At 44.9% G+C, this 19,478-nt stretch overlaps 1 protein-coding gene across 5 annotated transcripts in view; it reads right to left on the reverse strand.

Annotated features, from left to right (window-relative positions):
- Positions 1–19,478, reverse strand: part of CTIF (cap binding complex dependent translation initiation factor) — a 350,579-nt gene that overhangs the window by 257,510 nt on the left and 73,591 nt on the right. For 4 of the 5 annotated variants that reach the window (XM_077135516.1, XM_077135512.1, XM_077135513.1 and 1 more), the window contains one exon: positions 14,328–14,538. In XM_077135516.1, coding sequence (XP_076991631.1) covers positions 14,328–14,510 — 183 coding nt within the window. In that variant the 5' untranslated portion in view covers positions 14,511–14,538. The remainder of the gene's footprint in view (positions 1–14,327; positions 14,539–19,478) is intronic. The other variant, XM_077135514.1, reaches the window with a different exon arrangement.

Raw genomic sequence — 19,478 nt, forward strand, 5'->3', positions numbered from 1 at the left:
TCTCCCTGGAGAGGGTCCTGAGGCTGAGAGGGAATGTGGCTTCCTCACGGCGGCACAGAGCCCCGCCATGGTACGGCAGGACCAGCATCTTGCTGCCTAAGGACCCGCGCTTTCTCAAGGACAGGACCGGGCCAGACCATTTCCTTTGTCCTGGGCACGTGGGCTCAGTGACCAGGAAGGGGGGGCTGCGACGGGGAGGCAGGGCCTGAGACTGGCTGGCAGCTCCGAGCTGTGCTCCGAGCACAGTGACGCTCCACAGAAACCTGGAGTGAAACGTGGAGAGGACGCTACTTAAGGGCTGAGATCTGAGACAGGGACAAAGGCTTTCTTGGCCCTATCTTTTTAAAAAAAGAAACCACAACTTTTCTGTTGTAGAGCCAGCCTCATGCTTACGAGGAGCCTGAGTTCTTGAAGAAGAGAATATCGAGTCTATCTCCCTGCTTTGCCACTGATTCTATGACCTTGGGAAGGTCACTTTATCTGGAAGACTAAGTTTCCTCCACCTGTTCGGACCTACCAATTGCAGAGGAGTTAAGAGTAAGGCACTTGGAGCCAGACCATGTGTTTCAAACCCTAGTCTTGCTACATTCTTGTTGTGTGTCCTCGGGCAGCTTAATACATCTTCCTGTGCCTGTCTCCTCCCATTTAAAATGAATCTTCTTCATAGAGTTGTTGTGAAGAGTAAATGAGTTCAAATGTGAGAAACACTTAAAATAATCTCCTTTATGCGTTCCTCCTCAACTCTGTTTCCACCTCTTAACTTAGGGCTCAATCCTGGACCCTCTTTTCTGAACTCCTGTTCTCCCTGCATGGGACTTCTGGGGAGATGGTAGAGTGGGGTGGGCTGAACTCACCCCTGCTCCGTGGGACAACATAAGAGCCAGGAAGAACATGACTGGGACCAAGGTTCAGGGGGTGTGATTGAAGAGGAGTGTTTCTTGTGGAGGAGACAGGCAGGGGGGTCAGGATGGGGAGAGGAGGGTGGGTCTGACAGGCTGTGACCCTGCCTGGGGGCAGGCAGTGGTGTATGGGGAAGTGCGGATCCAAGGGAGCGACCTTCCCTCTGCTCCAGCCTGCCCCAGCTGCTGCCTGGGGAAACCTCCCCGAGTGGTTTCAAAGCCGGCGGCACCTGCAGGCAGCCAGAGGCGTGCCTGGCTGTCCATCACAGAAAGCTGCACCCCCAGGTGCCGGGGGCAATGGCCCCACTGTGCACCACGAGTTGCCATCCTTCCGGGTGGGGTGAGTGGTCGATCAGCTGAGGGCTGGGTGCTGCAGACTGGCTGCTCTCCCGGGTACTGCAATCAACTCCCCTGTAACACCACTGCGGACCAGGAAGAGCCCGGCTGCTGCACACACCATCATTCCAGCCAGCACTGCAACTGCAGTCAGGGAAGGGTGGGCCTGAGGGGAACAGGTGCCCCAGGAGTGCCACCTGCTGGGAAGAAGTGGTTAGTGCAGTCTGACAAACTCCTATAATAGGTTTATTATTTTCTAAACTATATATTTATTATTAGTATTAGTATTTTTGCTTATATATATTTATATTTTTATTAATTTATAATTTTTTTCTCCCTTTGGTGGGTACCAGTCTCAGTTCACTCTCAATATATCTTGGGGCACATCCTTTTGAATTTGGGGCCTACTACTGTTAAGGTGGTTTTATTTCTTCATATTTTTAAAATTTAATTTTATTATTATTATATTTTTTGGTACATGGGCTGGGAATTGAGTCTGGGTCTTCTGCTTGGTGGGTGGGAGCTCTGCTACTGGAGTACCCATGCTCCCCTGCCTAGCTTTTAATAGACCTCAAGTAGAATTGTAACTACTATGTGAGATCTGGGCCTTGGTTTGGCAGGGACTTGCTGACAAACCAAGTGCAAAAGGGAACCCTCAATGCAAAACAAAGTAAATACAAAACGTTAGAAGAAAGGAGACCAACATGCAAAATAACTTATTAAGATAATTAAATACCCTGAAGACAACAGAAAATCACAAAGCACGTGAAGATCCAGACAGAAATGGTCTAGCCAAATGACAAAATCAAAACACTGGAGGGGACACAGAATACAGAACAACTACTCAAGGATATTTATAAAGAAATAAAAGATATCAGGAAGACATAATGTGCTAGCTTGAAAGTATTGCTACCCCAGAAAAACTATGTTCTTTAATCCTGATTCAACACTGTAGGATTCAACATAAATCCTTTTGATTAGATTATTTCCAAGGAGATGTGGTGCTCCCAGTTGTAGGTATGGCTGTGGCCTTTTGAACAGATGGAGATATAACTCTATCCATCTGAGGCGGGTCTTGATTAATTTACTAGAGTCCTTTAAACACCGACATTTAAAATGCAGATGCAAATGCTTGGAAAACAGTTGCTTCAGAGCTGATAGGGACACGGGGATGTTTGGAGATGCCTGGAGGCCAACAGAGAAAGCAGATGCCTAGACATGGGCAGAGCCCAGTAGATGCTGCATGTGCCTTCCCATGAGATGCTAACAATCCAGAACCCAAAGTTGTGTCCCAGAAAAGCTAAGGCCCATAGATGCATAGAGAGGAAAACTCTGGCATCAGAAGCTAGAAGCAATGGAACCAGGAAAAAGGTCCAGCAGACACCAGCCACATGCCTTCCTAGCTGACAGAGGTATTCCGGACAGCAACAGCCTTTTTTTGTGAAAGATGGTAACCTCTTGTTGGTGCCTTAATCTGGACATTTTCACAGCCTTAGACCTATCAATTTTAAGAAGGGAATTTAGGGTTGATGTAAATTCCCTTCTTAAAAGTCATTCCATTTCTGGTACATTGCATTCTGTAAATTTTAGCACATTATTACAGAACAGAAGAGCATAAAGAAAAATTCAAAAGACTAAATACAAAATGGGAGATGTCGCAAAGATGAAAAATACAGTAGACCAAATTAGAAAAATACTAGGGACACATGATAGCAGATTTGAAGAAGCAGAAGGAAGAATAAGTGAGCTAGAAGACAGAACAACTGAACTAGAGCACACAAAAAGAACAAATTGCTAAAAGGATGGAAAAACTGGAATTGGATCTTAGGGACATGATGGACAGCAAAAGGCGTACAAATATAAGACTTGTTGGTGTTCCAGAAGAAGAAGAGACAAGTAAAGGGCTGGGAATATTGGTTGAAGATATAATTGGGTCAAACTTTCCAACCCTTTTAAAAGACATAAGTAAGCAAATCAAAGAGGCCCAGTGAACCCCAAATAGAATAAATCCAAACAGGCCTACCCCAAGACACATACTAACCAAACTGTCAAATGTTAGAGAGAAGCCAAAAGCCTTGAAAGCAGCACGAGAAAAGCAATCTACTACATACAAGGGAAAACACATAAGACTGAGTTTGGACTACTCAACAGGCACCATGGAAGCAAGAAGGCAGTGGTGTGATGTATTAAGATCCTGAATGAGAAATGCTTTCAGTCAAGAATTCTTTATCCAACCAAACTGTCCTTCAAAATTGATGGAGAGATTAAAATCTTCAAAGACAAAGACTGAGAGAACTAGTCAACAAGAGTATTACCTTATGAAAAGTACTATGGGAGTCCTGTCAGCTGGAAAAAAACAAGACAGGAGAGGGAGGGCTGAAGGAGGGCTCAGAACTGAGCCAGTAAGTACCAGTAAGGCTAAATTAAAGGATAAAAAGAGAGAGAGAAAAAAGAATATAAAGATCTGACAAATAAAAAATAAAGAATAAGATGGTAGATTCAAGAAATGCTTTTACATTAATAATTTTGAATGTTAACGGATTAAACTCACCAATTAAAAGATACAGATTGGCAGAGTGGATTAAAAAATATAATCCGTATATATGTTGTTTACAAGAGACACATCTTACACTCAAGGACACAAACAGATTGAAAGTGAAAGGATGGAAAAAGACGTCCTATGCAAGCTGTAACCAAAAGAAAGCAGGAGTAGCTATATAATATCAGATAAAATAGACTTTAAATGTAAAGACATCATAGGAAACAAAGAAGGACTTTACATATTAATAAAAGGGAAAATTCAATAGGGAGAAATAATAATCATAAACATATGTACTCCCAATCAAGCAGCTCCAAAGAACATGAGGTAAATATTGGCAAAACTTAAGGGAGCTACAAACATTTCAGTAAAAAAACATTTCAGTACAACACTTTCCACTATAGATAGACCAACCAGACAGAGGATCAACAAGGAAATAGAGAACAGAAACAATGTGGTAAACAAATTACCCCAAATAGACATATATAGATCATTAGAACCCCAAAAAGGATATACGTTCTTCTTTACTGCACATGGAATGTTCTCCAGGTTTGATCATATGCTGGGACATAAAAGAAGTCTTTATAAATTTAGTAAGGTAATAACTTGTCAAACAAAAACCAAAACCATTACTGCCAATCCTAAAGAATACCTAGGACATTATATAAGATTCTACAAAGTTTCCATGCATTAGGGTAACTCCCCAAAACCTACAACCTCCAGATGGGTCCCTGGACCAGATAAATTCTGAAACCTAGAGGGGTCAGCCTCTCCAGAATATCAACTAGTTCCATCCCCCTATCCCATATTATCAATAGCCCCTTCCAAAGAATGGGCATAGCCCAAATACCCTTAAAGAGTGGGAGAAATATCAAAGGTGATGGTGGAGTTATACAAAGAAGGTCAGGTTTAACAAATGAGTATGAGTGGTGAATTATTATGTTGCTATTTCCTTTAGCCTCCAGTACCTTAAAGCAACAAGAAATAAAAACCTAAAATTGTGGAACTGTAACCCATACCAAACTCTGGAATCTGTTCTACAGCTAATTGTTGTGATATACTTTGAAATCTATTGCATTTATGTATATATGTTATATAAAGAGAAGGAGGTTATTTAAAGAGAAGACAGGATTTAACAATTGTGTATGACTGCTGAATCATTATATTGACATTTCTGTGGTCTCCAGTGTCTTGGAGCAGCTAGAAAAAAAAAAAAAGAAAAATTGTGGAACTGTAACCCATACCAAACTTTAAAATCTGTTGCATAACCACTTGTTAAAATGCACTTGGAAGGCGGGCCGCGGTGGCTCAGCGGGCAAAGTGCTTGCCTGCTATGCCGGAGGACCTCGGTTCGATTCCCGGCCCCAGCCCATGTAACAAAAACGGAGAAACAGAATACAATAAAACAAGAAAATGTTTAAAGATGTTTCCCTTTCTTCCTTCCTTCCTTCCTTCTATCCTTCCTTCCTTCTCTCTGTCTTTCCTTTAAAAAAAAAAAAAAAATGCACTTGGAAATATATTGCTTTTTTGTATATATTGTATATTTTAAAATAAAAAAGCTCAAAAATTTTAATAAGATAGAAATTATCCAAAGCACTTTCTCTGACCACAGTGGAATGAAGCTGGAAATTAATAATCACCAAAGAACCAGAGCTTTCAGAAATACATGGAGAGTAAACAACATATTTTAAAATAATCAATAGGTCAAAGAATAAATTGCTTGAGAAACTGGTAAATATCTGGAGATGAATAATAATGACATACAACATATCAGAACTAATGGGATGCAACGAAAGCAGTGCTGAGAGGGAAATTTATTGCCCTAAATGCCTATATTAAAAAAACAAGAACAAGCAAAATTCAAGGACTTAACTGCTTATCTGGAGAAATTAGAGAAAGAACAGCAAACTAACCACAAAGTGAATTAAAAAAGATAAATAAAAAAGATTAAAGGAGAAATAAATGAACTGGGGAACACAAAAACAAGAGACAGAATCAACAAAACCAAAAGTTGTTACTCTGAAAGAATCAGTAAAATTGATGGGCCCCTAGCTAGACTGAGAAAGGAAAAAGAGATGATGCAAATAAATAAAATCAGAAATAAGAAGGGGAGGTAGATCACTACCATGGATCCTGAAGAAATTTTTTAAATTATAAGAGAAGACTATGAACAACTATATGCCAACAAACTAGATAACTTAGATGAAATGGACAAATTCCTAGAAACACACAAACTCCTATAACTGACTTCAGAAGAAACAGATCTCAACAAACCAATTACAAGTAAATAGTAACCCTTATTACACAAGTATTGTTTACACAAGTACATTACACAAGTAATGTTTTACACAAGTAATAACCTATAAAATAGTGAGCAAAAGTATCAGGTATCTAGGAATAAGCCTAACCAGGGATATCAAGGATTTGAACACAGAAAGCTACAAGACATTGGTAAAAGAAACTTTTAAAATAACCTATATAGATAGAAAGACATTCCATGCTCATGGATAGGAAGGTTGAATGTCATTAAGATGTCAATTCTATCCTAATTGATTTACAGATTCAATGCAATACCAATCAAAATCTCAACAACCTACTTTGAAGACTTGGAAAAGCTAGTTGTCAAATTTATTTGGAAGGGAAAGAGACTCCTAATAGCTAAATATATCATTAAAAAAAGAGAGAAGTGGAAGGATTAACACTTTCTGACTTTATAGCTTACTATAAAGCCACAGTGGTCAACACAGCATGGTACTGGCACAAAGACAGAAGTATCAACCAATGGAATCAAATTCTGAGTGCAGAGATAGACCACCAAATCTACGATCTTCAATAAGGTCCCCAAATCCACTGAATTGGGACAGAACAGTCTTTCCAATAAACAGGCATGGGAGAATTGGATATTAAGAGCCAAAAGAATGAAGGATGCCTGCCTTACACCCTATACAAAAACTAATTCAAAATGGATTAAAGACCTAAATGTGAGAGCCAGCACCATAAAACTTCTCAGAGAAAATGTACAAAACATCTTCAAAATCTTGTAATAGGAGGTAGCTTCTTAAACTTTACACCTAAAGCACAAGCAGCAAAAGAAAAAATAGACAATGGGAACTCCTTAAGATCAAAAGCTTCTATGCCTCAAAAGACTTTGTCAAAAAGGTGAAGGGGCAGCCAATTCAATGGGAGAAAAAATTTAGAAACCATTTAGAGGATAAAGGCTTGATATTCTGTGCACATAAATTATTCAGGGCAACAACAAAAGAACAAATAACCCAATTATATAATGGGCAGAGTATATGGAAAGACATTTCTGAAGAGCAAATACAAATGGCTAAAAAGCACATGAAAGGGGTAAGGACGATATTATATGTATTTTAGAACTTCACCTACTCTATGAGACCAAAGGAAGAAAGGTTTAGGTTGCCCAACATCTAAATTTTCTGTAGCACATAATCTAACTCAACCTGTCTAGATAGGTAATTTAAGCAACTCAAATACATGGAACCCAAAATGGAAAGGAGGGCTTGTAATTTTGTATAGCTTAATGTAAAGCCTGTCTACATCTCAGAGTGTGTTAAGCAGATAATTAAAAAGTATGGGCAAAGTTCCTTGAGGAATGGGACATAAAATATGGAACTATTGAACTTTGCCACCAGGGAAACCCCTGATACTGTCTCAAACATTAGAGACTCCCAAGCCAACAGGTCAAACCCTTGATCCTCAGGCTTGCTCTTGTAAAGCTTATTATGTAGTGGAGAAGCTAAGCCTACCTATAGTTGTGCCTAAGAGTAACTTTCAGAGGATGTCTTTTGTTGCTCAGATGTGGCCTCTCTCTAAGCCCAACTGTGGAAGTTAAATTATTATCTTTCCCTCTGTGTGGGACATGACATCCAGAGGTGAAAGTCTCCCTGACAACATGGGATATGACTCCTGCATTTTGGCACCATGGGATTGACAATGCCTTCCTGACCAAAAGGGGGAAAAGAATTGTAACAAATAAGGTATCAGCGACTGAGACAGTTCAAATAGAGTTGAAAGACTACTCTGCAGGCCACTCTTACGTTGTCAAACCCCAAATAAAACCATTCCCACCAACCCTAAAGAACACCCAGGGCGTCATCTGAGATTCTACAAAGGTTCCATGCACTATGATTACTTTCCAGAAACCTACAACCCCCAGATGAGTTCCTAGGCTGCATAAATTCTAAAACCCAGAGGGATCACTCTCTCCAAGATTGTCAACTAATTACATCCCCTTATCCTTTAGCATCAACAGCCCTTCTCAACATGAAAATGTGATAATGGACAAAGACCAAATACCCCTAAAGATTGGGAGAAGGATCAAAGAAGAAGGACGAGTTATAACAGAGAAAATAGGATTTAACAAGCAAGTATGGCTACTGAATCATTATACTGATATTTCTTGTAACCTCCAGTGTTTTGGGGCAGCTAGAAGGAAAAATCTGAAATAGTGGAACTGTAACCCATAACAAACTCTGAAATCTATTCTGTAACTCCTTGTTAAGGTGTACTTTGAAAATCATTGCTTTATCTTTCTTTTCTTTGCAAATATGCTATATTTCACAATAAAAAACTTAAAAAAAAATACCAACCATATGATACTAGTTACAAATATAGATCTCCAACTCATTCCCCTCCTCTGTACAAATGCCACCTTTGCCACCTTTGCACATCTAATTGCCTGACTGCCATCTCCATGGAGACACCTAAAACTATCTTAAACCATTTGTGTCCAAACTGAACTACTGATCTTTCCTCCCCAAAGCTCCTTTCCTGGAATCTTCTGCACTCAGTTCTGGCAACTCTATCTAGCTGCTCAGGGTCACTCATTAGAAATTCATGCTGTCTGTACTTTCAAAGAGCATCTAGGATCCGGCTGCTTCTTATCACCTCCACAGAGACCTCACTGGCCCAGGTTACACTCACTTGGGTGCATGAAATAGCTTCCTGGACTCCCTGCCTAATCTCAATACAGCATGCAGAGTGATCCTATGTAAACCTCTTTTGTCCAAACCCTCGAGATCATCCTGTCTCACTTAGAAAGAGCCTGCATCCTCACCAGGACCCTACTGGCTCAACCCCTATACTCCCTCTTGCCCACTTTGCTCCAGCCAGACTGGCCTCGTTGCTGTTCCTCAAAGCTAGGCACGCTCCCAAATGGCAGAGCTTGGCATCTGCCATTCCATCTGGCGGGAACACTCCTCTCCAAATGAATTCGATCTCTTTCCCCCTTTAAATCTTGGCTCAAAATTTATATCTTTGTTTTCAGGGAATGTACACAGAATTATTAAGTGTTCAAGGAACATGATGTACACAACCTACTCTCAAATGTTTAAAAGACAGATATAGATGGATGTTGGAGGTTAGAGAAAGAGATAGAACGATATGGCAAATGTGGCTAAAGGTTAAAAGCTGGGGGCTCTGGGAATCTGGGTGGTGGTAGGGTATGTTAGTATTCTCTGTATGGATTTTGTATTGTTTTTGTAACTGTCCTGGTAAGTTTGAAACTATTTAAAAACAAAAGATCTTTGAAAAATATCTACAAAAGGTCTTCCAGTTGGTGTAACTTTGCTTTTAAGTTTTCCCTTAGACATCAGCCAATATTTATTAATTCTCTAGATCCCCACTGATGGGTTTTGTAAAACTGGGGTTGTCTTTCAGGAAAAAAAGCTCCTTGCTAAATAAGCCTCCCTCTCCCCTTCCTGCTTCACACTCTTCACCGTTAACATCCTGCTTTCTTTTTTGTTTACTCTTGTTTTTCCTCACCAAAAAGGCAGGGGATCATGGTCAACTCTGTTCACAACTGTCCCCAGAGCCCAGGACAGAGCCTGAATGAATAAAATGATATCTCTAATTGTATTTTATTATTTAGCCAACAGTAACTGGCAGAATAAGAGATAATCGAAATAATTATCCTGTCTGCTAAAAACCACCAAATAATGTCTATGTGATTGTGCTAAATAAAAAGGCAGGCTAAAAAGTATAGGTATGCTGTAAGTACAACTTTGTAAAAGGGATATAAATTAAAAGAAAATACAAAAAAATTCTATTAGTTCTTGAACGGCAGCTTACTTTCTGTTTTTCAGTTATTTTTGTTTTCCCCAATTGTTGCTTTTAAAATAAAATGAAAATTTAACCTACTGAAAAGAAAAAAAGGACTGGTAATCTGATTATAAAGTGCTCAACCTCAGGAGAAATTAAGGAAATGCAAAAAAAAAAATCACAGGAGACAATTTGTCCCAATACACTATTGGTGGTTCGAGCAATGGAAGAGCCAGCGTGGTGAGCAATTAATTTAAATTAATTCCACTTCTCAGCATTCATTCTTAAAGAAACACTTGCATATATGCAGAGGGAGGCATGTTCAACAGCACTTACTAAAGTATTGTCTGTAAATTTAGAAACAACCTGAAAGTTCCTCAACAGGTATGTAGCCAAAAGAACTAAGGGGCAGTCATACTATGGATTTTTGTGCAGCTGTTAAACAGAACACACCAGACATGCCAACCTGGAAGAATCCCTACAACACAGTATTAGGTGAAAAAATGTGAGTTATTGAACGAGATATTCAATGGCTATGATACATGATTTTGAAATATATTTCTTTAAATCACAGATAAATCCGTAAATGCATATAAAAAGGTGAAGAAGCTAACTCACTAATCTGATGGGAGCTAGGGATTAAGGTAATGAAAGGAGGTGGTAGCTAAGGGAGATTTTATTGTTAATATATGAGTTCTTGTGTATGATAGTGCATTGACATAGGGCTTATGTAATTTAAAAATTATTTTTTTAAATAAGGAGAAAAAATAAGCTCTTATAGCAGTCACATTTAGTCTGGAGAGGTAATTATTATTTCTGGATTTTGAAAGGCTCTTCTACATATGTATAAACTGCTAGTCAGAGACAAGAATGAAGCTGATCAGGTCGGGATTAAGGTAATTTAGAACACAGGGGTAAAGAAGACATTGTCTGTATTTTAGAACCTCACCTACTCTTTGAAAAAAAAAAATTAAATGAATCCTCCATGCTCAACCACCCCAAAATCCTCCTAAAAACTCACATCTTCTGTTAAGCCCTTCATGGATGGTCCACCATTGAGAGCTTCCTCCTAAGAGCAATGATAGCAAGAAAAATGGGTTTCAAGGGCAGGAAGAAATGAAGTAATGGAGGGAAAAGGGGATAAGTAAATGGTGAAGAGGAAAAGCAGATGAAAGGAAAAACATCGGAAAGAGAAAAAAGCGTGTTAGAAAGAAACTGCAAACCAATCTGAATACGCTCATCCCATCCTGTATCTCTATACTGAGTCTCTTCTCCAAACGCCACTGCATTTTAGACAAAACCTAGGACTTGCAGGTGCCTGGCAGCAAATCCCATCTATCCATGAGACGTTATGTTTGCCCTTACTGGCTCTTAATTTGACCTGTTAACAAGAATTTATTGGAAAACATGCCTTCATTGAATACACCTGCATTTCACTGTGTCCTACATTTTACTCTTCCAAGCAACAGTCTTATAAGAGAGGCAGCTAGCCATGCAGAGGTGAAGAAGGGAGACGAGCATGTCACACTTGGTTCGCCACCCCACCTGAACATCAAGAGTCACGGCGGGGGGTGGGGGGAATGGGGCTTACAAAAATGCCGAGGCTCAGGCCTCTCTTCATTCAAATGAATCTCTGGTGTGGGATGAGTACACCAAAATTTTCCAAAGCTCCCCGATGATTGAAATATGTAGCCAGAGCTAAAGATATTGCTTCCCAGCTTTCTGAAGAGCCACTAGATGATCTGTGGTCATCAGAAGTGCCAAACATTTCCCCACTGCTAACACACTAATCTTTCCACAAAAGACTAATCGTCAATGAGATTTGGAGTCCGAATTCTCTTTCCACAGAGGAAAATATATTAACCGGTCAACATACTCCCAGTCCCAGCTCATCCCAGCAGGGAACCAGCAGAGGGAGATAGGGGTAGGGCACCAGGGTCCAGAGCTCTCCCGGAGCAGGGTGGTTTGGCCATTTTCCAGCTCTGTTCCTCAGTCTTCCCCTCTACAGAACAGGGACAACCTTCAGGACATGCCTCTGGGGACTTGATGTCTCTGGTGAATGGTGCTCCTGAAGTGTGAGGGAAGGCTGTCATTTTAGACACAACATCCTGAAAGTGCTGGAAAACTTAAACCGTCCTCTTGGCTGATCATCTAAGAAAAAGGATGTTACTATCTCTCCATCCGTTTATCTAACTATCCAGTTGACCATCTATTCATCCATCCACCTTTCTTTCCAGTTGTTCCTGGGGGAGGACCGGGGAGAACACAACCGTACAGGCATCATGAGGATTTCTTTCCAAGTGTCCTACTGATTCTGCCAGAGCCTAAAAAAGGACCTCACCAACTGCAAAGCAACATTCTTCTCCACTCCCTCGAGTTTTCTCAAGGTTTCAAAGATTCTTAACAATTTTCTTCTCCCAGAAACATCAGATAGGCAGAAAGAGTCATTTTCTGAGAGTATGGGGTGGGGGTGGGGGGACGCTCCATTTAAAGCAGTCAGAAAATTAAATAAAAGCAAGAAAAAGTGCTTTGGCAACAATAAATGTTTTCCATATGCTGTGTCAAGAAAGACAGACTTTTAAAAGAGGTGTTTTATTTGGATGTGACTATTCCCTAGCCTTGCTTAAAGGTGGCTACAGCTGACCTCTCTTCCAGAGTCAGCAGTCCAGGCATGTCTGTGTGAGTGGGGGTGGGGAGTGGGGGTGGGGAGTGGGGACTGGTGTGCAGCAGAACTGAAATGTGTCTCCTCTGCCAGCAGGACAGGCAGGTCCTAAAACACTACCATGCATTTGCTTTCTTCAAGAGAAATGCAGAAAGTTTAAGGAATGTATCAAAATATTACAAGTGGCAGCATTATTCCACTCTCTGCTTTATTACAAAAAGCAGGAAGGCCCTTTCAGGGTTCAGATGTGGACACCCGACCTGGGTCAGTCTCACGCTATCCCGTGAGCAGAGCTGCAAGGCCCTGGCTGAGGACGTATCTCTACCTATTCGACCTCTGGAGAGCTCAGTGGTCACCATACGGAAAGAGAGGCGCTGGGAGGGCCCTTCCTTCCAAAATGATCTCCCCATGTCTGCTGGGGGAGCAGAAATGCTACCATTAACAAAACATCCCTTTTGGGTGAAGCTTTCCAAAGTCCTTGGACCCTCCTCTTGGGAGAGCATATTTCACCAGGAGGAACCTTTGAAGGATGCCCTGCTGGAGGCTACCAGATTCCACCTGGCTGTGCCTGGAATACTCCTCCACCCCCAAGCCTTTGCACGTGCTGCACCCTCTGCCCAGAATCTTCCTCCCCCAGGTGGCTCACCTTTCACCTTTGGCGGCGTCTTTCCTGACCACCCCATTTAAAATTGCAATCCCCTCCCCACGCCTCAGCTCTCCCCATCCTATTTCCCCATCCCCTTATCACCAACCACTACAATGGAAAATCCCCAAGGGCAACTGTGTGTCTGTTTTGTTCACTCCTGGAGACCCTATCCTAGAAGAATGCCAGGTACAAGTCTAGTCATTCAAGACACACTTGTAGAGTGAATGATGGGCAAATTATAAGCTTGCATTAATTGTGGTTTTAGAACTCCAAGGGCATTAAAGAAAGCATCACATAAATTTCCATTTCTCAGTCAGGCTAGGTTTTCTCCCCTGGGGCAGGAGGGGAGGCCCAAGAATCCCAACTGCCAGATGGGAAATAAAAGCCTCAGAGACATGGAAGGATTTGCCCAAGGACACACAGGCAGCTAGAAGCAAATCTGGAACCAACTCTTGACCAAATATCAACTCAGGAATTACAGCATTAGGCAAAGGTATACATGGTATGGTCCCCATCCTTGGTGAATTCACACTATTGGAGAGAACTCAAGGCTTCGAAATCTTGACTCCCAATCTTTCATCAAAGTCCACCGTATACCCAAGGCCTGGGTGGCCACAGACTGACCCTGGAGAGGGCAAAGATCAACCCAGAGTTGACCAGAAAGCCCCACTCATCTAACCATGTCTGGAATACAGAGCCCCGGGTGAGCACTTAAGATTCCCTGCTTTGGGTGCCCACAATTGCCTGCATACGAAGACAACAACAACATTCCTAAATTGTAGCATTTTGACCATGGGCGTTATGCCTAAGCCACAATCCAGCTGCCTTCTAGAACATTAGCCTGTCAAGGACAGAGAAGAATAGGGGCTCAAATAATCTGTGTGCAATGAATTATAATCTGGTTGTGCGGCCGCTGCCCAGTGGGGTGGGAAGGAGTAAAGGGGGTTTTGAGGGGTCAAGTGTGCACAACCAGGGGTGCTTCCTGCCTGGATCCCAAAGCCTCACCTGGAGGATTCTGGGTGTCCTGTCGGTTGGGACCATTCATATGGTGGCAGTGAAGGACCAGATGACCAGAAGCTGCCTGGAATGAGGGTCCCTTGTATCGTGCCACTGTGAGTGTGCCAGCACCCCCATCAGCACCCAAGCCCTGAACCCTCCCTGACTCCTCCAGCCCATACTCACCTGGGAGATGTGTGACTGTGTCTTCTCACTCTCTCCGTCACCCTCCGTCTTATCAGCCAGCAGCCCCTGCACCTGGTACTCGAGCACATAGCTGTCGATGAAACGCTCCAGCTCCTCTATCTCCTGGGAGCGGCTGCTCCCAGCCTCGGAGGAGGCGGACGCCGCAGAGGAGTTTTCCATCATTCCAGCTCAGGAGCCTGGCACGAGACTGCTGGAGAGAACAGACAGGCCCCATGAACTGCTGCTGGAGGCAGGACAGCACCTCCCATCTATGAACCACTCCCTGCTCCTGGCAGCATTTTTTCATCCATCATATTTTGTTCTCCCTATGAGCAATAGGTGGGATGCCAGCTCGCCCTGAGTGCGAAGAATATGAACACGATGGACACTGCTGCTCAATGCTGTGATTCCCCTTAAATGGGGAGGGAAACTGAGGCCAGAGAAGGCAGATAACTTGCTAATTAGCCAATGCAATAACCTGTGGCAATGTTAGGCATAAGAAGAAAGGTCTGTGTAGGCCTTACCTCCTCAGAAAAGGCAGGAGGTAGACCCAGCCTAACACCTAAGCCCCATTTCCCAATATGAATTTAACAAACTCTCCAACAAAGCAGAATAAAACAGAAGATCACTACTTTTATGTCCCTGGGACATCCTGCAAGCATTAGGATGTGCAGGGGGTCCTAGGAGCCTGGGAGACTTCCAAGAAAATGCATACTTCCAAAAAAGACTTTTTCTCTTGGACCACCAGACTATCCCCTAAATCAGTTGAAGCCCGTGGGCCTTAGGTTATAAGCCTGATCTTGCAACCCTATGATGGTACAGCAGCTCCTGGGAAGCAGACCGTGTTCAGTCTGTAGGAATGTGACTGGCTTTAATGAAACATTATGAAAGGACCAGTGGCTATCCATGAGACATGGCCTGGCAGGGACACCTGCCTAGCTGCTCTCCATAGCTGCATGACTGGCCCCAGGGGTTGTGTGACCTCTCTCTGGGGCAGCACAGCATAAGGCAACACTCAAGTCCACTGACAAAACTGCTGTCCCTCCCTGCCCAGACTGGGGTGACCCAGCCCCTGTAGGAGTCCAGGCCTGCTGGGCCACCACCACCTGCCCACTCTCCCTTCTCACTACAGCCTGTACCTGATGCCACCTGGGAATGAGGAGAGCCAGAACCTTTCTCACCTCTAGGTCAGGGACCCTCACCCCTTCCTCCTGGCAGTTCTAGGCCACATGGGAAGAGGCTTTAAAGCTGATCTTGTGTCCCTTTTATCACCTGGTTAGAGGGAAAAGAACTTGCACTTGGTTTTACCTTCAGAACTACTGGAATGGTTTTCCACCAAACCGACACCGTTAGAGGCCACAAAGAAGTACTGAATAATGAGTGTGCTGGGCTCTGAAACCATGAGGTACGGCATGTGCCCAGACTGTCACCACTAATAACAAAGGCCAGGTCTGTGTAGCCTTAAAAAAGCATTTGAATTTCAAAAACCTTGGATTACTCAGAATTTTTCTGGAACACAGTTATTCACCAATAATCTGGGACATGTTGAGTGTTTAACTGTAATGGCTCCAAAGCACAGCAAGGAACTGGCCACAGGATTCCAGGCTGTGACTGGTGACTCCCCACAACCCTGCTGGCCTTCTCCAGGGTCGGTGCTGGGGATGGGAAGAACTGCCAGGATGATGAAGGCAGACGGAGGGACCAGAGGACTGGAGGTTTCAGGCCCGGGTGATGCCTTTCTCAGAAGGAATCCAGGAGTGGAGGCCAGGGTGGCAGCGGGTCCACAGGGACTCAGCTCAGACGGGGATTAGCAGGCCTAGTGGTGAAAGGCCACCAGTCCATGGGGCAGGGGCTGCCCAGTGCCTCTCTTCTCTGACCTGGCGCTTAAGGCCTACCGTGACTTTACATCCCTGCCCCACGCCCTCCACCCCCAGCCCACCATATCCCGTGCCCTTCTCCAGCTGCTCCTCGACTTGTCCTGGGAACAGCCACGTTCTAACACAGCCCCTTGTGCACGCACACCTTCTCCCAGTTATTCAATCAAACAGTAATCCAGGGAATTCTGTGAAGGGATTTTGATCTTCCCATAGGGACATGAGGCGGGTGGGCCTGATCCAATCATACGAATCCTAGGAGTTGAGAGTGATCTAGTGTCCATAACCAGCAAGGAAACAGCGCCCTCACTTCTACAACCACAAGGAAATGAATTCTGCCAACAGCCAATAAGAGGGGAATTGATTTTCCCCCAGAGCCTCCAGTGAGAACTCTTCACAGTCACCCCCTTGCTTTCAGCTTTGTGATACCCAGTGCTGGATTTCTGACCTACAGACTGTGAGATAATTATCAGGTGCTATTCTAAGCCACTGAGTTGGAGGTCATTTGTTACACAGCAACAGGAAACTGATACACAATCCTCCTTCCTGCCTCTGCTTTCTTCTACTCCGTGTTCCTCACCCAGAAGGCACTTCCCCCTCTTCTCCACCTACCAATCTAGACATCCTCACACTCAGAGAATGTACAAACCGTGCCTTGGAAGCCATCTGGCAGCGAGTACAATTACCTGGTTTAATGGTGGATTCACAGGCAGAGGGTTCACCAAGCCTCAGCCTATGGCTATGAATACTGCAGCTTCTACTATTAGGACTTCTAATATGCTGAAGTTTCCTGCACCCTTACAATGGGCAAGCACTTTTTCGACGCTTGATATGCCTTAACCCACTCAACCCTCACAAACCATCCCAGGATACAGGCATGATTCTACCCCTTAGGAGAGAAGACTGAGCTTCAGAGAGGGTGAGAGCTCCAGGTCTTGCACAACTTTAGCTACAACTTTGCCTCCACCCTGCTACCCCTCCTCGAGTCCCACCTCCTGGCAGCTATTTCTGCTTAGGCCCTCCAGGAGACTTCAGATTCCTAGAAGACTTCAGATCTTATCAAGGGCTTCCTGGCACGCTTGCCAGATACAGTCAGAGACTGGGTTTTGCAGGAACTAGACAGGGAGCAATTTCCAGGAGGATCGAGTACCAGGCTCTGCCTTCAGCAGCAGCCTTGCACTGCTCTGTTGGGGCTCTCCCCAGCATGCCTGGGTCTCTCTTGAGGTGCACGTACCCTGGGAGCAATCATCCCCGAACTCAGACTGGCTCTCTGAGGAAAGGGATGCAGAACTGTGGTACCCAGAGGGAGAAAGAGAACACCGTACTGGTAACTTGTCCTGAAAGTCGCCTGTGCCCTCACTTCCCCTTGGCCCACCTCCTACTTGCAGTGTCACACAGTGAAACCTGACAGTACCTCACCTCAGCTGCCCTGAGCATCTTTTGCCCAGGGCTCCTCGGACACATGCCATGAGATGCTGTGGGAACCCACCTGGCCCTCAGGCAGCCTGCAAATGCCAGGAGTTAACATCCCAGGAGCACAGCCGATAGGGGTAAACGCTCCTCCCCCGTGACAATTTGGAGGCGCATTCCACACGTGCCCTAGCAGGCCCCAGGGGGACTGAGCCCCAGTTGTCCATACAGGTGGCCAGATCCATACCCCCCCTCAGCGGGCATTCCCTCCACGCCTGGATCACTCTCCCCAGGGACACCTGCTCCTGGGGCACTTTCCAAAATAAACTGCAGTGCCGCAAGGCCTTGACTCGGGGTCTACCTTTCGAGGGGAGCCAGGCTAATATATCGTTTCTTCATTTCAGAATGGCTCCTGACCAGAGAACTGAGAGTCCCCCTCCTCCAGCTGGAGGGGCCCCCAAAGCTTTAGAAGACGGGAGGAGGAGGGACAGGGAGAGGCTACTGTCCTCACTTCCTGCCGGGGCCCCCTCCATAGCCACCAGCTGGGGAGCTCCGTTAGGCACCTCCACACCCTTTTTTGAAGATAAGAAACGGAAGGACACAGCTGAACTTTGAGCCTTGCAGACATTCAGGGGAGGGGCCCTTCTCAAGGGCTGGTTTTGCTCCTGGCTGTTTCTCAGTCACTTGTGAGAACAGGATGGGAAATCCCCAAACAGCTGGGCTGCTGGCTAAGCTGAGCGCCAGAGAAGGGGGGTTTATGTTTTAATCATCAGTAAAAGTGAAGAAGGAAAATTAGCCTGGAAGGAGAAGAAGAAAAAGGAGCGAGAGTGAAGAGGCAAGGAGACAGCTCTGGCTGTGATCATCCAGGGAGCAGGAGCCGCGCAGAGCCAAGCCCTGTCTCCCAGGAGCAGCCGTCTGCAGCATCCCTCCCTGCCTCTGCCTCTCCTCGCCCTGGCCCCATTCCCTGCCAGGTGATGGATGAGAGGGATAGCGAGGCAAGGCAGCAGGCGAAGGAAAAGCGCTGAGGCTGCACTTTACTGTAAAGGGCACAGGAGGGGAGGGGTGGGCAGTCCTGAGCCTGCCGTGGGAGGCAGAGGGCCGAGTGGAGAACTCAATGGAAGGCCAGGAGAGCCAGGAGAGCCCCTGTGCCCCTGTTTCCCAGAAATGACTCAGAGCAGGTCACAGCTATGTACAAAGCTGCTGAGCCCAACTGACTATTTTTAAGGCCAGGGGACCAAACGCACACACACACACACACACACACACACACACACACAAACCCAGACCCAGCATTCTTCGAAGAAGAGGCACCTTTCTCCACACTTGTTCCCCACCTCCCAGATACACACGAACCCTCCCTTGCTGTCCCCCACCCAGAGCTGTGCAGCCTCCCAAGAAAGCCAGCGTTCAGCCAAGGTGCGTCTGCCACCACCCACGAGGCTCTGGGCTGAGCTCTGGCCCGGCCTGTCATTCCAGCAGCCTGGCCTGCCCTCCTGCCAGGTGACAAATGGCATTAGTAGCTGCAAACGTAGCCAATCCTTTTAGGAGCAGCCGGGCATTAGCGGGATTACCTCCTGCTCCAGTCCCCAGGGATGAATCCAGTGACCTCAGTCCCAGGGAAACTCTGCCCTCCACCTTCCAGCCCTGCCTGGGGAACTCCATCGTCCCAGGCCCTAAGGGAGTGAGCAATGGCGTACCCCACCCTGACCTTCCTCAGGCATCCACACCCTCAGTGCCTGGCTCACCCAGGCACCACGTTCTTCTGGGACCTCACAGAAGCAGCTTGAAAAGGCCTCAATTTCTGCTTTAAATGGTTTCCTGGCCCTTAAAATTTCCCCAGCTTTTGGCTGCTGCAAGGGACCCAGTC

The sequence above is a fragment of the Tamandua tetradactyla genome, chromosome 18 (genome assembly GCF_023851605.1).
Source record: "Tamandua tetradactyla isolate mTamTet1 chromosome 18, mTamTet1.pri, whole genome shotgun sequence".
In the NCBI taxonomy this organism is placed as follows: domain Eukaryota; kingdom Metazoa; phylum Chordata; class Mammalia; order Pilosa; family Myrmecophagidae; genus Tamandua; species Tamandua tetradactyla.